We start from the raw sequence: 17,786 nt of genomic DNA, 5'->3' as shown, positions 1-17,786 counted from the left end.
TGTACTTTTCTACTTTAGTGTCGGAGATACTTTGCATGGCTGACTCACTTTTCCTGTAAATATTCTTTTTCGAATTATTTTCAATTTCTCAACAAGTACTGTCATTAACGTATAACAACACATTAAGCGAAGCTTATTAAACAGGTTCTAGCGTATGTCACGCATGACCTCCTCTCCTATCTTCGTCCTGACCGTTGATGATTGACCATAGGGGTCGTGCATTGGGGAAACATGGTGGACAGGTATGCCTATCTGTACGAACAAACGGAACAAGACGAGGAAATAAGGCAAGGAGCTAGAGAAATACAAGCACTTCAAGACACAGCCATGGATTTAACACACCAACAGTTATCAGGATAGCAGCATCCTCCATAAACTGAGGCCCCCGTGTGGTTGGAAAAGAGTACTACATCAATAAACGAGGCTTCACAACTAGGCCACGTTTTTCTTTCTCCTTTTACAATTATGTTGACACGCAGCAAATAATTATATTTACTGTTATATCATTACAATAATATTACAATTTATAAATATAAATCCGCAAAACAAGTTCACGCGTTAAATCACTCTACAACCACACAAGCGAAGCTGCCTTGAAAGTTAACTTGAAAAGAAATACATGTACATACAGTACGTAGCCTACATTTGGCGAGTTTCAACATCATTCAAACACTAGTTTCAACATCATTCAAACACTAGTTTCAACATCATTCAAACACTAGTTTCAACATCATTCAAACACTAGTTTCATCACACAAAAAAATGACAACCATACTAGATAATAATTGTTGGCTTCATTCTGTGCAGTCAACTCAAAATTAACAAATAGCAGAGACCATCTTTCTCGCTGCAATAGCATAGTAAGCTGGCTTATCAAATTGGCTTTATTGTAAATGTATTGAGAGTTTCATGTTACCAATCTACAATAGGGTATGGATTTAATAGGTAAATTATCTTTAATTGTTGAAGGTTGGAGTCCTAATTTCTCTATTCTATGGGGTCAACTGCAATGCAACTCCAAGACTCCCCAGTTCCCCCAAAATTTGCCAGCATCATCCAAAAAGGGTTTTTAATGGATAAATAAATAGGCATGGTTCTTCTCACACTGTTGGATATAATGGCTGCATTTGGTCAGGTAGCTGAAAAAATTAAAGCGTCCAAAATTGAATGAAACTCCCTTTTAAGTAACGACACCACCACAGTATAGAATAACTCCACCATCAATCAGAACCACCACATACCAACAATTCTTCAAATAGGGGATATACAGGTACAATTTTTCAAAAGGGATGAACAATGTGGTTGCCAACAACAGTTCATCCTTGACAATCAATACAAATAAATTACAAATATACAAAATATGCATACATAGAACACAATCTAAAACAAAACATTGCAAAAGAAAATCACATTACAAATGTTCAGGGCTTTAGACAAAAATCCTATGATGGCTCTGTTTTAGCAAGCTTGGCAGGTTTCTAAGGCCGCCCCAACTTGCCTGTAATAACAGATCATCGGATACATTGCCATTTTTCAAAATGTATCCTTTGAATTGTGAAGGAATTATAAAATAATCTGACCTAGAATCAGCTCTTACACACAACCCTTTAACTTACCCATTAGAAAGGTGGTCACTGTACCATGTTGTTGTGTGAACTTGCTGACCTGTACAAGGACAGTAAGGCCAGCTAAAAGGCCACTATACAGCCTTGGACTAGCTCATTGAGCTTTCAGGTTGAATGAGGCTGAATGCTAACAGTTAGTGGCTAAGGGAGGCACAAGTAATTACAATGCTTCGGGCTGTACAGGTGTCAAGAATATGTGTGTGTACAAAACAATCTGTATTCTGTTGAGGCAAGCTTGTCTTTGTTGTGCTGCCTGACCTCAGTTAGACCTCAACCTTGCTAGTTGGCAGCATCAACATCACCTTTACAAGAGAAGGTTCTGAGCAGACTTAACTATTTTCATCGGTTGGTTTGTTTATCCAGATGGGTTTCTTTTTAGCCTTTACACCGAAAATAAGTGATACTTTGCAAGTTGCAAAAAACAAACACAACAAAACAAGGAAGAAGATTAAACCATTTAACAACATTGATCAAGTTAGAAACAGATAAAACTGCTACAGGCTTTTCTTGAGGTAGCAGGTGTTTAGTTTTTACAAAAGGCTTAGTGAAGCAACATCATCACTTCTTTAGTACTGTTACTGAACATGTTCACATATTAAACAAGACAGGTTTTGAATTCCAATGACTTCCTATAGTATATACTAGTCAGTACAACAGGACTTTGCACCACAATCTGTGACATTTTTTTTTTTTTACTGTATATCTTGCAATATATTAAATGGCAAAACAAATTATCTTTGCATTGTACTGTACTCTTGGTGTAATTTAAATCTAGTTGCTCCAATTGGTGCCAAAAGAGTATTTTTGTTAGTCTGGAGAAATGCTAGCTTCCTTTGTACATTTAATGGCTTCCTCTGTACTTTAATTTACATGTTTAAAATCATGTGTAAAACTAATACACCATGGAAATAGGATGTTTAAATGGCATAAGGGAGCACATTTGGTTAGAGTCTTTACAGGGTACATGGGTCTCAGGTAATGAGTGAACAAAACAGTGTTTGTGTATGTTTGTTTGCGTGTGTGTGTGTATCTAACCGTGCATCACCACATCTAAGTATGCATGTGCCCCTATCCCTTCCCATCTTCCTACGTCTCCTTCTCCTTCTTGGCCTCACGGGTGCTGCCCTTCAGGAAGTCGCTCCGCAGCAGGCGATAGAACAGCACTATGTTCATGGCCGTCATGATTGCCATGCCCACGCTGCCCATGGTGTAGGCGAACAGCGGCACGTTGTCACGGTTCAGGACCAGCCAGCGGGTCATCCATGCCAGGGTGTTGATGCGGAACACCACGTAAGTGCCCAGGTTGATCATGCTGTTGACGCGGTACAGGGTGCCCGCTGCCATGTTGGCCATGAGCAGCACCTGGCGCAGGTGCAGGAACACAGAATTGATCTCCACCAACAGCGCCACCACGGCAAAGCCCACGTAGCGGCAGGTGATGACAGAGATGCCGAAACAAGTGATGACCTGGAAGAGAGGATGGGACGAAGAGGGGGAGAAGATTGAGGAAAACGTTTTTGTGGGGATGCAGCTCCGAATACTACTGGTGCTATATTATACATCAAGTCATTAGGCTTTAGTTCTCACATTTATGTGTCACTGTATATGCTTTAGTGTATGCAAACACTGCACATTTTTCTGGGCTTGCCAAGATTTAAAATCTTAGTTCAGGAAATACATTATGAATTATCTTGTAAAGAAAAATATTTACTAGTTTCTATCTTTTAATTTGTGGTATATTCATAAGCCTACTTATTTCAAGACTGGAACCAACTTATTTTAAGATATCTTGTAGAGTAAAATGATCTGTCCATGCAGCAAGATCATTTCACTAGTATTAAGTCATTTTCTCTTCAAATTTAGTGTTAATTTCTTGTATTTTAGCAGACCTTTTTTGCAGTGAACATACTCCACTTAATGTAATTCTATATTACCAAAGAAGCAGCTTAGACTGTCATGGTCTAATCAAGACAACTCAATGGATCACATTCTAACAGTCAGTAGGATCCCATGACTCCAGTCATGTCCAGGAAATGATCTATGGTGCTCAGTAAAGGTCAGAGTCCCTGATATCTTGTGTAACCTAGTCACGCTCAAAGGTTTCTTCCTGCAGCTGTTTTCATAACACTCTTCATAGCTCTAATAGCCACAGCAACAATGAATGATAATCACATAACTATATGGTAGGGAAGGTCATTGTAGTTCGTGGTCCTCTGTTTCATCATATCTGCAAGTTCATGCTTATGAAAGTATGTGAAATAACATGTAGTAACACACTATAAACTTTAGAGGGCAGCAGCTACCTACGGTATATGGCTTTCTACAATGAAGGTATGGAACCACAGCCAAACTGATAGTCAAAGTGAAGCCATATTTCAACTCTCAGAATCTTTCTTTTAAGTGTGTGTGTGTATTATATGTGTGTGTTATTCTTTAGATTTTTTATGTCACACAAATTCCTGTTGGTCCCAAAACAGTCCACAGCAACCCTCTTCACAATCATCTGCCAACAATCTCCATTGAACTGTCCAATAACAGCAGGACTATATAATATTCCTCCATAGCACACTAAATCAATGAACTATTTTTGAAAAGCCAAAACTTGATAATACAACCCTTGCAAGTAGCAAAAGAGCATGTTTTTCATGCAGACCTGCTCATTGATGTGTTTGTCCTCTCTTTAATGATGGGAAAGGATTGCAAGAAAAGGCGAGCAAATAGTGTCACATGCCAATTGTGGCTGATTATGGAGTTAGAAACTGTACAGCAATTTAAAGGCATCCTGTCTCCAGTTTAGGACTATTTTAGAGTTTCCATGGTTCTGCTGTTGGAGTGTGAATGAGCTTAACAGCTGGAACACATATTTAGGAAGACCTTTTGCATGAGCGTATGGTCATAACCAGGGCCATTAAACAGGATTTTCTGATTTCTCACATACCTTCACATTAACAAGTGAGAAAAAAAACAGGTACCCCCTCGCTCAGAAACGCAAAACTTAAGTTCCACTATTAATATATAAATATGAAAAAACAATGCCAAAAACAAGTCTGTAATAGTCCACAACAGGAGAGGTAGCAATGGGTTTTAGCCACAATACAAAACCTAATTACCCACAATCCCACTATGGCGTGACATTCTGCATTGAAAGAAAAGGTATTTGTGTTCCACTGGTGACAGCATACTCTCACAACTGACCTACACTGACACACACTCGGATAAACAGTGGCCTGGTCTAAAGGTCGCAAGCTACTCCTCATGAGAGTACTAATTAGAGATTATCACCTCCTCTACAGACCAGTGACACCGTCCACCACACACAATTTGAGACTACAATCAAATCTCATGCCCAGACGTGCCCAAAAATAATAACACCTAATGCAGACTACACACCACTGCTAGTCAGCCAGACTCTACCAGACATTATCCCTACTGTGACTGACATTATGGCCAAGAGTGGCAAATCCATTACCTGGGCTCAAACCCAATTGAAACAAGGAGGTAAAATGTGTTCAAGGCTCTATCAGGTATTTAATACATCTGAGAGAAAGAGTGTACATATAACTGTTCTCCCCCTTTTAACTCTTCGACCTTTCCCCTGACAACTTTTCCAAATGTGTATTGTTTTCTATGTTATCAAGGCTGAAAGTGTGTGTGTGTGTGTGTTTGTGAGAACAGGGGTCAGGGGGCCTAATCTCTTGCTGCTGTAACTAATGAGCCGTGTAGGGCCTGGGGTGGTTACCCCTGTGAGGGAGTTCCCACCAGAGAAAAGCCTCAGGTAAACAACCACAGTCTGGGTCACCAAAGCTCCTTACCCCAGCTTCCTGTGTGCCTATCACCTGCACTGTACACTCTCTATCCCCCTTTCACACACACCTAGATAAGAGTAGGACTTCCATAACAATCACTGCCTATCTTCTACCTGGCTTTTTGTTCCACAAAGTCACACTTCTTGAAGGAAAAAAAAACACAAAACACAACCAAGCAATGGGCAAAAATTCATAAAACAGTCTTATGAGATAAGTACAATCCCGTTGAATCCCCCCCCCCCCCCCCCCCCCCCCCCCGAGAGTCTACTTTTATGGCACTAACTTCCCTTTGATGATGTATGAAGAGCATCGCTGGTAAACGTTGTCAATAAAATTGTCACAGGGACAGCAATTTCCTGGACTGACCTTTACTCAGAGAGATAGGGATGGGTAAGAATACCCTTTAATAACAGCTTATACAACCTACACACCAACACGTGAGATATCTGAGACCAGGTCTTGGTTGCTTAACTCACTGAATTATTTACCAAAAAACCTGCACTCGAAAATCTGGTGAACTTGCCGATCCATGACAGTCATTAATAACTGCAAAGTTTATGATAACAGCAAATTATTGTGTTACATTGTTCATCCTCACACACAGAGAAACCTTTGAGCAAGATGAGCCTTTTATCTCAAACTGGAAACGCAACCAATTGAAACTCAGCAATGCAAGTGTGTGGCTGATTAACCAAATTGACAGCAACTAAAGTAAACGAAACGGAGGTTTAACCAAATCATCAGGACCTATATAACTTCTGGGGAGCTGAGCCATCACTGTGATGCACTATTTCTCAATGGACTTGTAGACCTGAAGCCCAGGTCAACCAACCATGATGGGGGAATCATGACAATCATGACATTCCCAACAGTGAGCTGCCCTGGCTGGGGCTGAAGCCTCTGTAATCCCCTCCTAGCCCCCGGACCCACCAGAGAGCCCCTGTGGACCATTAGAATGATTCAGCATTAGCAGGCTTTACCTTGCTAAGCCAAGGGTAAAGCTTTCAGATGTTAGAGGAGCTGATATAATAAAGGATAGGACATAGCCAGACACACATGCACAGCGGATAAAGCTTCAGAGTTGACATGGGGTTGAGAAAAGGGCACGGCAGGTGTGGCAAGAGCTCTGAACAGGAAGTTCTGTGGCTCACGCTTGACCCTGATTCAATTTCAGTGCTTAACTCTTTAAAGTTGTTCTACCATTTCTACTGTCAGACAAATGTGGATGCCATAAGAAACACAAAATGGCTTTGTCAAGACGGGGAACATACACACCGGTTCTAGAGAGTTAAGACTCACACCTGAAACTGGTTGCGCCGCTTGTACCAGCATGGCAGTCTGTACAGCCTGTTCAGCAACAAACACAGAGCGATGCAACAAGAAGAGTAGCAAACAAAGATGAGGTCAATGGAGTTATTAACTCTTGAGGTACCAGGCAGCTTGCCCCGACAGTTACTGACAGGTAAACGTACCCCCTCTTCCCAACAGTCTTGCCACACACACACACCCGTTTTCCTTCTCGAGACACCCCTCTCACAACCCTGTACTCTCTTTCATCCCTCAATTACTCACGAGAAATGCAATCTCTAATCAGAGTCAAGGGTCAGGAAAGTAGCCTTTGTAGCTTACCTAAACAGTGATTTTGGTTGGATGTTTTGATAATACCTTCAACAGTAACAAAGTGAAGAGAAGCTGATCCCATATCTGAGGTCAGGGCAACCGTGTACACTTGGCAGTAGAATGGGCCTGAACACTGCTGGTCAAAGGTAATCAAAAAGCATATTTTGAGACACTCCCAACGCTAATATAAACACAGGTCCGCAGCCAGAAAGAGGAATGAGGCTGGGCACCTCCTGCATTCCACAGGACCTAAATATAACCGGAACACGTAAACAGCACCCAGTCACCCAGCTCCCTTTGCTCATCATCACCGCTGCAATACTGGGTGGATCTGATACAAACGGACACACACATCAAGACATGCCAATGCAAGGTGGCAGATGGAGTTCTTTTTGTGTGCGTGTGTGTATGAGTGAGTCAGGCTAATGATCAGGTCTTGATAGGGATTCTCTCACTAGAGGTCAGGCTTTGATTGCAAATACCATAGCAACAACATAAAATCCATAGCAACAAAGCATAGCTTAAACCAACAGAAAAACTCCAGTCTGATTGCCAATCCTGCATTTGAAAGTAATTATTGCTCCATCTATCCGTTGTGGTTTAAAGACAGGGTTGGTAATGTTGTAAAGATACACTTTTTGTCATATTCACTGAAATAAACTTTATAAACTTATAAAAGGTTTAACAGTCAAATTAAATCAATCCGATATCAGTGGGTGTCGCAGGACTGTAAAAAACATGACCAATCATTAAGTTAAGACCAACCTTAATGATTGGACGGCATTCGGATCAAGTGCAATGATTGGACGGGCTATTTGCATGTGTGTCTACCCCCCTCACGGCATTAGTCAGGCAGCGCGTTCAAGTGTTTCAGGGTAGTGACTATGAAGGGAGGGGGAGGGATTTTTTGGATTGAATCCTTTCAAACTCAAGCTAAAATTGCATGGTTCGCAAACCTTACTGGATCCTGCCTTAAACGTTGACGTCTCAAATCTTGAGTGTCTATTCTCATCATATACAGTATATGCTCTTTCAAAAACCATAGGCTGACATCTTCTCAACAACTGGTCTAGTCAACCTCCACACCCCCAGCTCTGATCACCCTGTACCGTAAGACAGTTATTGATGAATAACTGAAAATTACTTAATCTAAACCAACAAACTAAATACAATTTAAAAACCATTTGCCAGGAAGCACTATTGTGGAGTTCTTGATTGCAATAGGTCGATACTTGGTCCCTGTAGATAAATACAATGAGGGTTGTGGCAAAAGGAAATGGGCTGGGGGAAGCTAATGATTGATGATGATGATGATAATGGGGGAGCCTATGGGCAACTTCCTGTATTGAATAAGGATCGGAGGTGGCTGGAGCCATGAACACTGGGATATGCGAGGGGGGTCAAAGTCTACATGTGAATGAAATAACACATGAACATGCTTCATCAATGATTCATGTGGGCGCAGAGACAAGCAAACACACATGAAATGTGTACCGCACATACAAATATACGTGTCAACTAACAAGAGATATGTTTTTCTATCAACACAAAAGAAGAGTGTCCGCTGAATGATTACATTATTAAAATGGGAAATAAAATAATTTAGGCTGGTTAGAATTGGTACTGTTCTAAGCCACAGATAATAAATTTCCTCTCTGCACAAGTTGGACTCAACGGTCGTTTAAGAGTGTCTCGTATTCGAGAGAGTAAACTAGGAGTGTCTCGTTGTTGAACAGCCCATCCCCATTACAAACAGTACACACAACTGTACATAAACAGACTGTTACTGTAGGAACCATACACATACCTTTGGAATCCACTGAGGTATTCAGCTGTCCGTCAGACAAGTTTCACATTCCCTCTCCCCCCCCCCCCTCCCCGCCCTCACCCTGATGTTCTGGGTGGAACCATCCCCTTACGAAACACAAAACAAATATGGTTTGGTCTACAATAGTTACCGTCTGGATTTTTTCAAACTCAAGTAGCTTCCTGGAAGAACTACATTCCTGTTTTCAAAGTAATCTTTTCAATGCCACCTTCTTGAAACACATTCCTGCTTATCTTATTTAGTAGGAAACACATGATGATATTGTATATAATATTATATCATACAATTTTTCTACATGGAAGAGCACAGTAACATTTGCGGTAAAAGGGAACTGTCTTTCTTTTTTATATTAATAATGGGTTCCTAGACATGCCGTTTTGGTTTTTGTCTTTAAATATGTTTGTTTTTCCAGCTTCTAATAATCTTCCAAGTCTCAAACTGACAGCTTGCACATCTAGAACTTCCTCACAGATGTAGAAAATGTTTGTGGTTGTGCTGGATTCAGGTTTAAAATGCTGACTTAATAATGTGAGGATTTTGAAGGACTTCCAAGGAGCATATTAAGACTCAAGGTTTATGTGGGTAGTCTCTTTAGAACCAATACTTATATTTATACATTTTTTTCCTCATTTACACAAAATATATTGTAAGTAGTAATATATTGTATCTTATATGTAAACAGCACTCAGGGTTTTGGAGCTTTATTACTAAACACCATGCAACAAAAGGTCCCCCTCATGGAGTGTTGTCATGTGAGGGGGCGGAGGCTGTTCTGAGTGGGTTGATTCAGGGGGGGATGGTGGAGATGTTTTGATTGTGTGGGCAGGGATATGGGGGTGGAGTAGATTTGAGTGCGTGTGAATGGCGGGGAAGGTATGTGAAAAGGGACATGATGTCTGTTGTCTAAGAGGTACCACTATCCCTCTGAGAAAGAGAGATAATGTGTGTGTGTGTGTGTATGTATGGGGCTTTGGTTCATGTGGAGACCAGATGTCCTTGCTTCTGTCTGGGAAAACACAGAGACGGGTCTCTCTCTCCAAAGAGAGATTCCCACAACGCATCACTCTTTTCCCACCAAGAACATTTACATTCCCACTCTCCCGCTCTTCTTCCCTTACTAACACACTAGCTCTCTTCAAATCTTATTGTCATTTGGCTAATGTAATTCTCAGGCGGGAGAAAACTTGTCAGTCTAATAAAAAGTTCTCACTTTTGTTGCATTGGTTTCAATAACATTCATGTTCGCACAATGGGTGCTAAAGCAATAAAGCTCTTGCTCGAAGAAACAACCAAAAAAAAGCAGTTCTTTTTCTGGTCCCTCAACCCACAGCAGCATGACTCTGGCCAAAAGGGGAGTCTCACTATGGAAAACTTGACAATCTCTGGAATCCTTCTTTAGCACACTGTGTACTATGCCAGCTCAATTCCTGGTATAGCTAGTTATCGGGAATGCCATAGCACACTGGGACTTGGTTCAAAACAATGTGAGTAAAATTTACAAAATTTAAGAAACACCTGGCAATGGACGTAAAGAAGGCCTAGAGATGTACAGTATGTTCCATCTCAAATATTTTTGACATCCTTATTTTTAGGCTTCATTCCAAAGAGAACTCTACATTAAACATATTCTATATTACACATTAAGTTAAAGCAGGAAGGCTGTGAATGCAAAGGGGAGAGCAGTTAAAAATAAGGTATGGCAGGCACTAAGCCTTGGTGATTGAACTGGACCCATATTAGGCTGTGGACAATGGCACCCAGGAAAGGAAACTGACTGGAAATTACCAATATATTGAAACACAGGTTTAAACAAAACGAAGAAGAAGATCAAGTTCTACAGGGGGGAATGGGGGAGGAGAGGAATGGGGGGGGGGGGGGGGCACTGGAGGCATCCAGTAGCATGGAAAGCAACCACACCTCGGTGACACCACCTGTGACACCCAAATATGGTCACGTCTTCCTAATGTAGTGGTGATAGCCTTGGTGTCAGGTTCTGAGCCGTTCTTTGGGGGAGCATGCTGCCTCCCACTCCAATAATGCTGTTTGCTGCTAGGGGTTATAGGTTTTGGGCTGGGGATCCTGAGAGGGGAGGCATGAGACAATCATGAACTTAAGTTCAAAAACTGGTACATCAGGTGAAACAAGATTGAGTGTAAAGCAAAAGTATCCAGAAAACCTTCTAAGGGAATGACAAAGAATATACCAATGTAGTCACGAGAAACAACTACTTAAGCAGACTATATTATCCTTCTAGATGTAGTAGTAAACCTCATGGCAGACCCTTGATTAGATAGTGAGTCTTGTGGTCTAAGGTTGTGAATAACATGGTGAAATAGGTCAGCTGATGTGTATGAATGCGTCTGTCCAAAACAGTGTAGCTTGTGACCCCAGCCTTCTCCTTCAGACAGGCAGATGGGCCTTTTTAATGACTGATTTGATGATGATTTCCATTTCTGCTTAACAAGAAAGGGATGAGAGCAATTGGTGTTGGGGAAATAGCAAACACACGGTGGAAGTTTTCAAAAACATATCAGATAGCTGTGCTTGCATTGGGAGAAATGCATTTTGAAAAGTCGATTCAAGTAACCCAAACCAATATTCATAAATATGTATATTTAGGTGCAGTAGATGCCCAACACTTTTTTCCATACCTTCTTATTAAAGGCCAGAAAATCATATACAGCAGGGTTAAGTATCCCATCTACTTCTGCTCATTTAAAACCTGGGTGCTCCAGTAGCTCTTGGGAAAAGTGTGTACTATTCAGGCTAATGCAGGGGCCTTGGTTTGACTCTGACTGAGGCACTTTCCTGGACGTCTTACTCCTTTCTTTATTTCCCTGCTTTCCTGTCTTTCTCCAACTGTCCCATCAACAAATACAAGCTGGAAAAAAAGTTACACAGAAAAAGTTCAACCTCAGTATTTCCAAAAGGCACTGCCAATTCAGTCAAGACACTTGTGATTTGATTTGTCATTTATTGATAACCATAGACATGGAAATAGGTTTGCCTCTAGCTTGGGTGGATGTATCTAGGTGAAGCACTCCCTGCCTCTAGCATTAGCCAGCAACATACAAAGAATATGAAGCAGGGAGCAAATCGAGAAATAATCCCACCTGATGCAACATACAGACAGCACAGAGGAGATGGGGATAGGGGAGGGTGGCAGCTTCACAATAATACAACGGGGAGTGAGTGTAGGAGTATCCATTATAATGCCGCCTTATCGGGCGTGGTCCAATGGGCTTGAAGCAGGCTAACACGGGTGTAGTTAATGAGCGTAATGAGGCACCCTGCATTAGTACCATGCCTGAACTAGGCTTCGCTCATCTGGGGTAGCTTAAACAAGTGATGGAGTTTCTTTTCACAACGCTAATGGTAAATTATGCCTTGCTTTTTCCATTCACACAGTAGTAAGAAGTTCCAAAAAGCAGGATTACTGCGACTCCAATAATTCCCTGTTTATAAACAGCCATGCTACTACCATGCTGCTTTCCAAACTCTGACAAATTGGATGTTTGCGTCTGTGTTCCCAGACCTTTTAGGCCCTTATGCAAGAGTTATAGTAGAACATAAAGGTTATATACACTATGGGCTGGTTTCGCAGACAGTTTTCTATTGAATTCGATTTTTTGGGGTCCAAGAATAAACTTAATCTATGTTTGCAAAACCGGCCCTATATGTTTTATCTCCTCCCATCTAAGACTGACTCAGAGATGTAAACACTGGTGTACCATTTTGGCACGAGCATGAGGACTTCCTGTTTCCCAAAGGAAGGGGAAGGGTCAAAGGTTAGGGGGGATACAGGTCTGTATACTGCTGTCTTGTAGCCCATGCCTTAATAGAGAAGTGTCCTTCTCTACTCTGCCATAACTACATGTCCAATCTGCTCAAGAGCACACACACACAAAAAGATTTGCATGGAACAGTTGACTGCTTAGTTTAACTTCCTTTGTTCACTAGACCTGGAATCAACACAGCTTGACTTGTTATGCTAACTTTTAGCATCACCCCACATACCAGTTTAAGGATTACAAAATAAGTAAATGTAACAATAAGGACTTATGGGATTTGTTGGGTGAATATATGGTCACCAAAGCATAAGCAACAAAAGGAACGTCCTTGTCACTTGGGAAAATGAGAGTAAACAAAGAGAGATCTACTTTTCCTCTAAATCCCACAACACAACATCCATAACTCTCATTCATCATTTACGCCAGGACTAAAAAGAGTGATAGAAACAGAGAGAGTCCAGAGAGTGACGCAAGTGAATGAAAAAAAAAAAAAAGGTAGAAGTCCCCCCGTCTCTCAAAGCCATTGACAATCTGTTTGGGCAGCTTTCCAGATAAGACCTCATCCTGAATGAGGTTCACCATCCCAGTAAAGTAAGGAGTGAGAAAAAGTAAAGAAAACAAAGCCTACTAATGTGGTCTGGCTAGCTGGCTACTTTCACCAGGATGGGCCGATCTCAAAGGGTGATGTAACTCATAAGGACTATGCCAAAGCACTGTCACTTTAATTCTAATATGTGACCATAGGGTGTAGAGCTGGCGAACTGGGTTGGTGGGTTTAGATACACACAGCACTGTTGCAACAGATAGTCGACACTGAATGGGGAAGGCCCGTATGGTGAGTCACACACCCACGGGGATGTGTGGTGTACTAGTCATCAGCACAGAGATATGGACACATTTAAAAGAAGACACACCCTAACAAAGTACTCGTACACCAGCTCCCCAAATAGTTGTCTGGGAAGTAAGCACATATCTGAGTGTTGACCCATGACAAGTGGTCAAATCTTCCTGGAGAAACCTTTGACCTGATGCTGCAGACAAAAACCTGATAAAAGGAAAGACAGCCTCAGACTCACCACTCCTACCTCAGCCCCTCCACCCTACCGGTTTGAACACCTGTTCATAATCGAGAATGGGGGAGGGAGAGATGACCCTTGACTTCCACCTAGACATATTTTACCTTACAGTGTATATCACACTTGTATTACCACAAGACACCTACTGTCATATACGAGAAAAAGACTAACCCATTGTCCTTAATAAACAATAAACAATTTCTGACATGAATGACAAACAGTGTCAATCTTCACACCAGGTGCCTTAGTTCTGATGGGAATGGTGAAGATACTTATGAGCAATTGTGAGTTCCCTGAGGGGGTTTGATGATCTCTTGGGAGGTTTAGACAAGGTAGGGTGGCTTGACAAGAAAAAGCTCCAGTACACTGGGAGAATGCTGTCTGATGTATATCAGGACCTACGGGGTGGATAGTATTGAATGGTAGGCACGTTGGCTAAATTGTACTTAGAAATACACACCTCTGAGTGTGTTAACCAGCTGCTAGGCTTAGAGACAGTTCAAAGAAAGACTCCCTCAACCTCTACCTCTACAAGGGTTAAATATTCTATGGGTCAAATCCATATGATATAACAAATGACAGCAGATGAATGTGGAAAGATGGAAGGAAGGTCTACCTCAGACTTTAGAGGTGCAGCTGAAACCACTTACCACCACGTGATGGAACAGAAGCTCCCATGATTGGCCTATTTTCTGGTTCAGAACCATGTCCAAGAAGTCATATATGAAGTAACCTGTCAACATAAGAGAATCACACTCAGAAAAGCTACAAATGGATCAGGCTTCTTCTAAAAAGGGAACGTTGGGCATATAAAATGTTGGTGGTACCCCGCTTCCATGACAACACCAAGTATGGCAACCAAGATGTCGGTGGAGAGAGCTATTTATATCTGTTTCCCCGCTAAGAGAGTGTCCATGGAGACAGGTTTTCAGAATTGCGGAAAGATAATAAAGCATTAAGATGAGGGGTAGTGGGAGGCAGGGGACCCCGGATATACTCAACTTAACCCCTAATGCGTGCTCCTATGTTCTGAATTTTACAGACATTGTTCCACTGGCCAATGTGAGGTACTAGTCACATTCAGGTGTCACAAGGGATTTTACCCAATCCATGTAACATGTTCAGGAAAAATGCTTGATTTATGCCATTGTTTTTAAAATCACATGTGAAATAAACTTTCTGTAACGTGACTAGTAGTGCCCGTTGGCTAGACTTGAATAAAGGCCTCTTATCTCATGGCTGGGTCTCATTAGAATTCATTAACTGCTCTCTTTTCACCTTTGTGTATCTGTACTGAGTTGGGAGAGAGTGTGTGTTGTAACAAGCACAATTTAAATACACCAGCATTGACCTTGATGTCTTTGATGTCAATGTGAACCCTGAGCACTTAAAAGGTGATCCATCCATGGCACGCCCATACAACAAAGCTTGCCTTACTCTATATACTTATGTTGGGATGGTGACAGAAAGAGCATTAAAACAAAAGAAAAAATGAGATATACACCCTTACACGGATACTATAGCCAATTTAATTCCATGATTTATTGTGGTAAATAATTCACTTATAAAGATTCCGTGACTGAGATGGTCAAAAACAAATCTTACATGTAATTTTTTATTCAATTTGAAAAGTATACATCAGTCAGTTTACAAAATATGGAATCAATGATTGGGAATGAAACATTTAATTGGCCCACAAAACATACATTTCCAAGATGGCCACCAAACACACTGTGGCCTCAGTATCACGCCACATTGTTGGTGGGAGGGCCCAAGACACTACACTTGTTGTGACTTTTCTCTCTGGACAACCCACATAAATGTACTGGCTTTTTTGCTGTTACAGCTAAGATCTGAAGTCACATGGCCTATAGGGGTAGGTTGAGTGCCTGGGACGAATCATAATGCCCCCCATTGATTCTTACTGGGAGAGTGGCTTCCCACTCTCCCAGCTTCCAGGGGAGAGATTCTTCTAAAATCATTTAAAAATCCCAGAAATTCCAATGTTGTACTGCATGCCATCACTTACAGTAACTAAGCTTGTGGCAAACTGAAAAGTAAGAACTGTGAATGTATTTCAAGTCCTATAGAGAAATATTAGGTTTTCATTGAACTATGTCTAGTTATCGGTTTACCATGTAGATGGTGTAGCCAAATACAATTTGATGTTGTTGGCAAATTAATGTTAATTTCCCAGAATTTGGAAGTGCTCAGTGACATATGCAGCATTATATATGTCACTTACATGTATAAGCAAACACACACACACACACATTGTTACTATCCAAAGTCACCTCACTATGGAAACCTACACAAACTTAGTTACCCTGAACTTACTTTATGAATACATCCCCAACAAACAACAGGCCTACTGTTTAAGTGTAAAGGTGTGGACATTTCACATCCCTATCCTCATGTCCCTGACTTAACATCTCGAACCAGCTGGCAATAATGATGAGTAAAATAGTCTTGGCTATTTCTCCTTGGTTAGTTTCTTTCACATTTCCCTTCAACCAGTGTGTTACATTACACACACGAGCATAGACTAGTCTCCATTGCCTTCCCGCCTCCTTACTCAAAGTATCAAACACACTGCTCACCTGCCTCCCCACCTGTCACCCTTCTCTTACAATCCACGCAGACTTACCAATTGATACCGTTACTAGCGCGTGCGAAAACGCAGAATGGGTCCCTATCAAATCCTCTGCCATCTGTGGGTGAAGGACAAAGCTAAAAAGAAAAAGAAAACAAACGTAAACCACTTATATAACTTACAGAGAGTGTGTTCAAAAACAAAATACAGCACTTTTGAAATTGAATCCAAATTGCGGAAGCGTACCAAATACTTAATTGTACTGATGACAGTAGTCCAGATGCAGCTATCAATTCGACCAGCCTAATTAAGACAGGCTACTGATTTCCCCAAAATATAAATATACAATCTTTATTGAAATGAAAATGTAATCCAATAAACCGATAGTCTCCCTCCCAAGGGTTCAAACGTGCCCGCTTTGTTATCCAGAACTTTTGAATGCTTTGACAAAACTCACCATAGCACAGACCATATCCCAGTTATGAGACTGTGAACGAAAGATGTCGATATATTCCTCCATTTCCATGCGTTTCTGCAAGCAGACTCTGGCATGGGGAGTTTGCCGAATACTGAGTTGACTATTTTAAAAAAACCTATAGAGCCTCCCGCCGTCAAAATAACTGAATTCAACTCCATGACTGACCGAAGCCCTTGTTTTCAGCTTTTTTGAAAGACTTGTCTGATGTCTGAAAACTCGCGCGCTCCACTGGAACGATACCTTCAGCACCAATTTGCGCTCGATTTAGATGATCACAACGTCAAACGGTACATTATGACCTTTCACAGAAAGTGGTGTTATACAGACTCAAAACAATGTCATGTGTTCATCGCAGACCGACAATAATTCGATAAAAAAAAAAATTAAATGTTTTTTCCCCGAGAATTAAGGCGTGTCCACAAGAGCTAATTGCATTCGCCAGATATAAATGCAGACCCACAGCAGACGACAGAATTTATTTGGAGGATGCAAGCGTAATGAAGCACGGGAGTTGTGAAACGCTTGTATTATAAAATCCTGACAGCGCTTGTGTAACTTTTCGTCCTCAACGCAAGGGAACAACAGTCTCCGCCCTACTACAAGGGGGCGCGGTTAAGAAAAGCTGTCGTTTTATGCTTGCCCATCCTCGTTCATTCAAAGGCTTTCTAAAGATTTATGGGAAGATTAGTTTTACGCAGGTATAAAATTATGGTATAGACCTATATCTGAAAGGGAAATTGCTTTAAGGATGAATCAGACAGCAGTTTATAATTTTTCAAATAACTGGAGACAATATACAGCCAATATAGCAGGCTAAATTCAATAACCACATATTGCTTATTGCATGCATCTTGGAACATTTCATTTCAAAAACTGCTGGCTCAGACTAGTAATGGGGGAAACGAAGCTTTTCAAAGCAACGAGCTATTTGAAAAAAAGTATCGCTTTTTCGAAGCGTTTGATAAATCT

The 17,786-nt window shown here is 41.2% G+C and overlaps 1 protein-coding gene across 1 annotated transcript; it reads right to left on the bottom strand.

The window, feature by feature from the left end:
• Positions 1–774: 774 nt before the first annotated feature.
• tlcd2 (TLC domain containing 2) lies at positions 775–17,374 on the bottom strand. Its single transcript, XM_047035495.1, has 4 exons — positions 16,797–17,374; positions 16,394–16,476; positions 14,397–14,479; positions 775–3,092 (listed from the first exon to the last, which is right to left on the bottom strand). Exons 1-4 carry the CDS (start codon positions 16,973–16,975, stop codon positions 2,712–2,714), a joined length of 726 nt encoding a protein of 241 aa, XP_046891451.1. The 5' UTR covers positions 16,976–17,374; the 3' UTR covers positions 775–2,711.
• Positions 17,375–17,786: the final 412 nt, after the last annotated feature.

This window comes from Hypomesus transpacificus, chromosome 15 (assembly GCF_021917145.1).
Source record: "Hypomesus transpacificus isolate Combined female chromosome 15, fHypTra1, whole genome shotgun sequence".
NCBI lineage: Eukaryota > Metazoa > Chordata > Actinopteri > Osmeriformes > Osmeridae > Hypomesus > Hypomesus transpacificus.
This window is presented reverse-complemented; position numbering and strand designations above follow the sequence as displayed.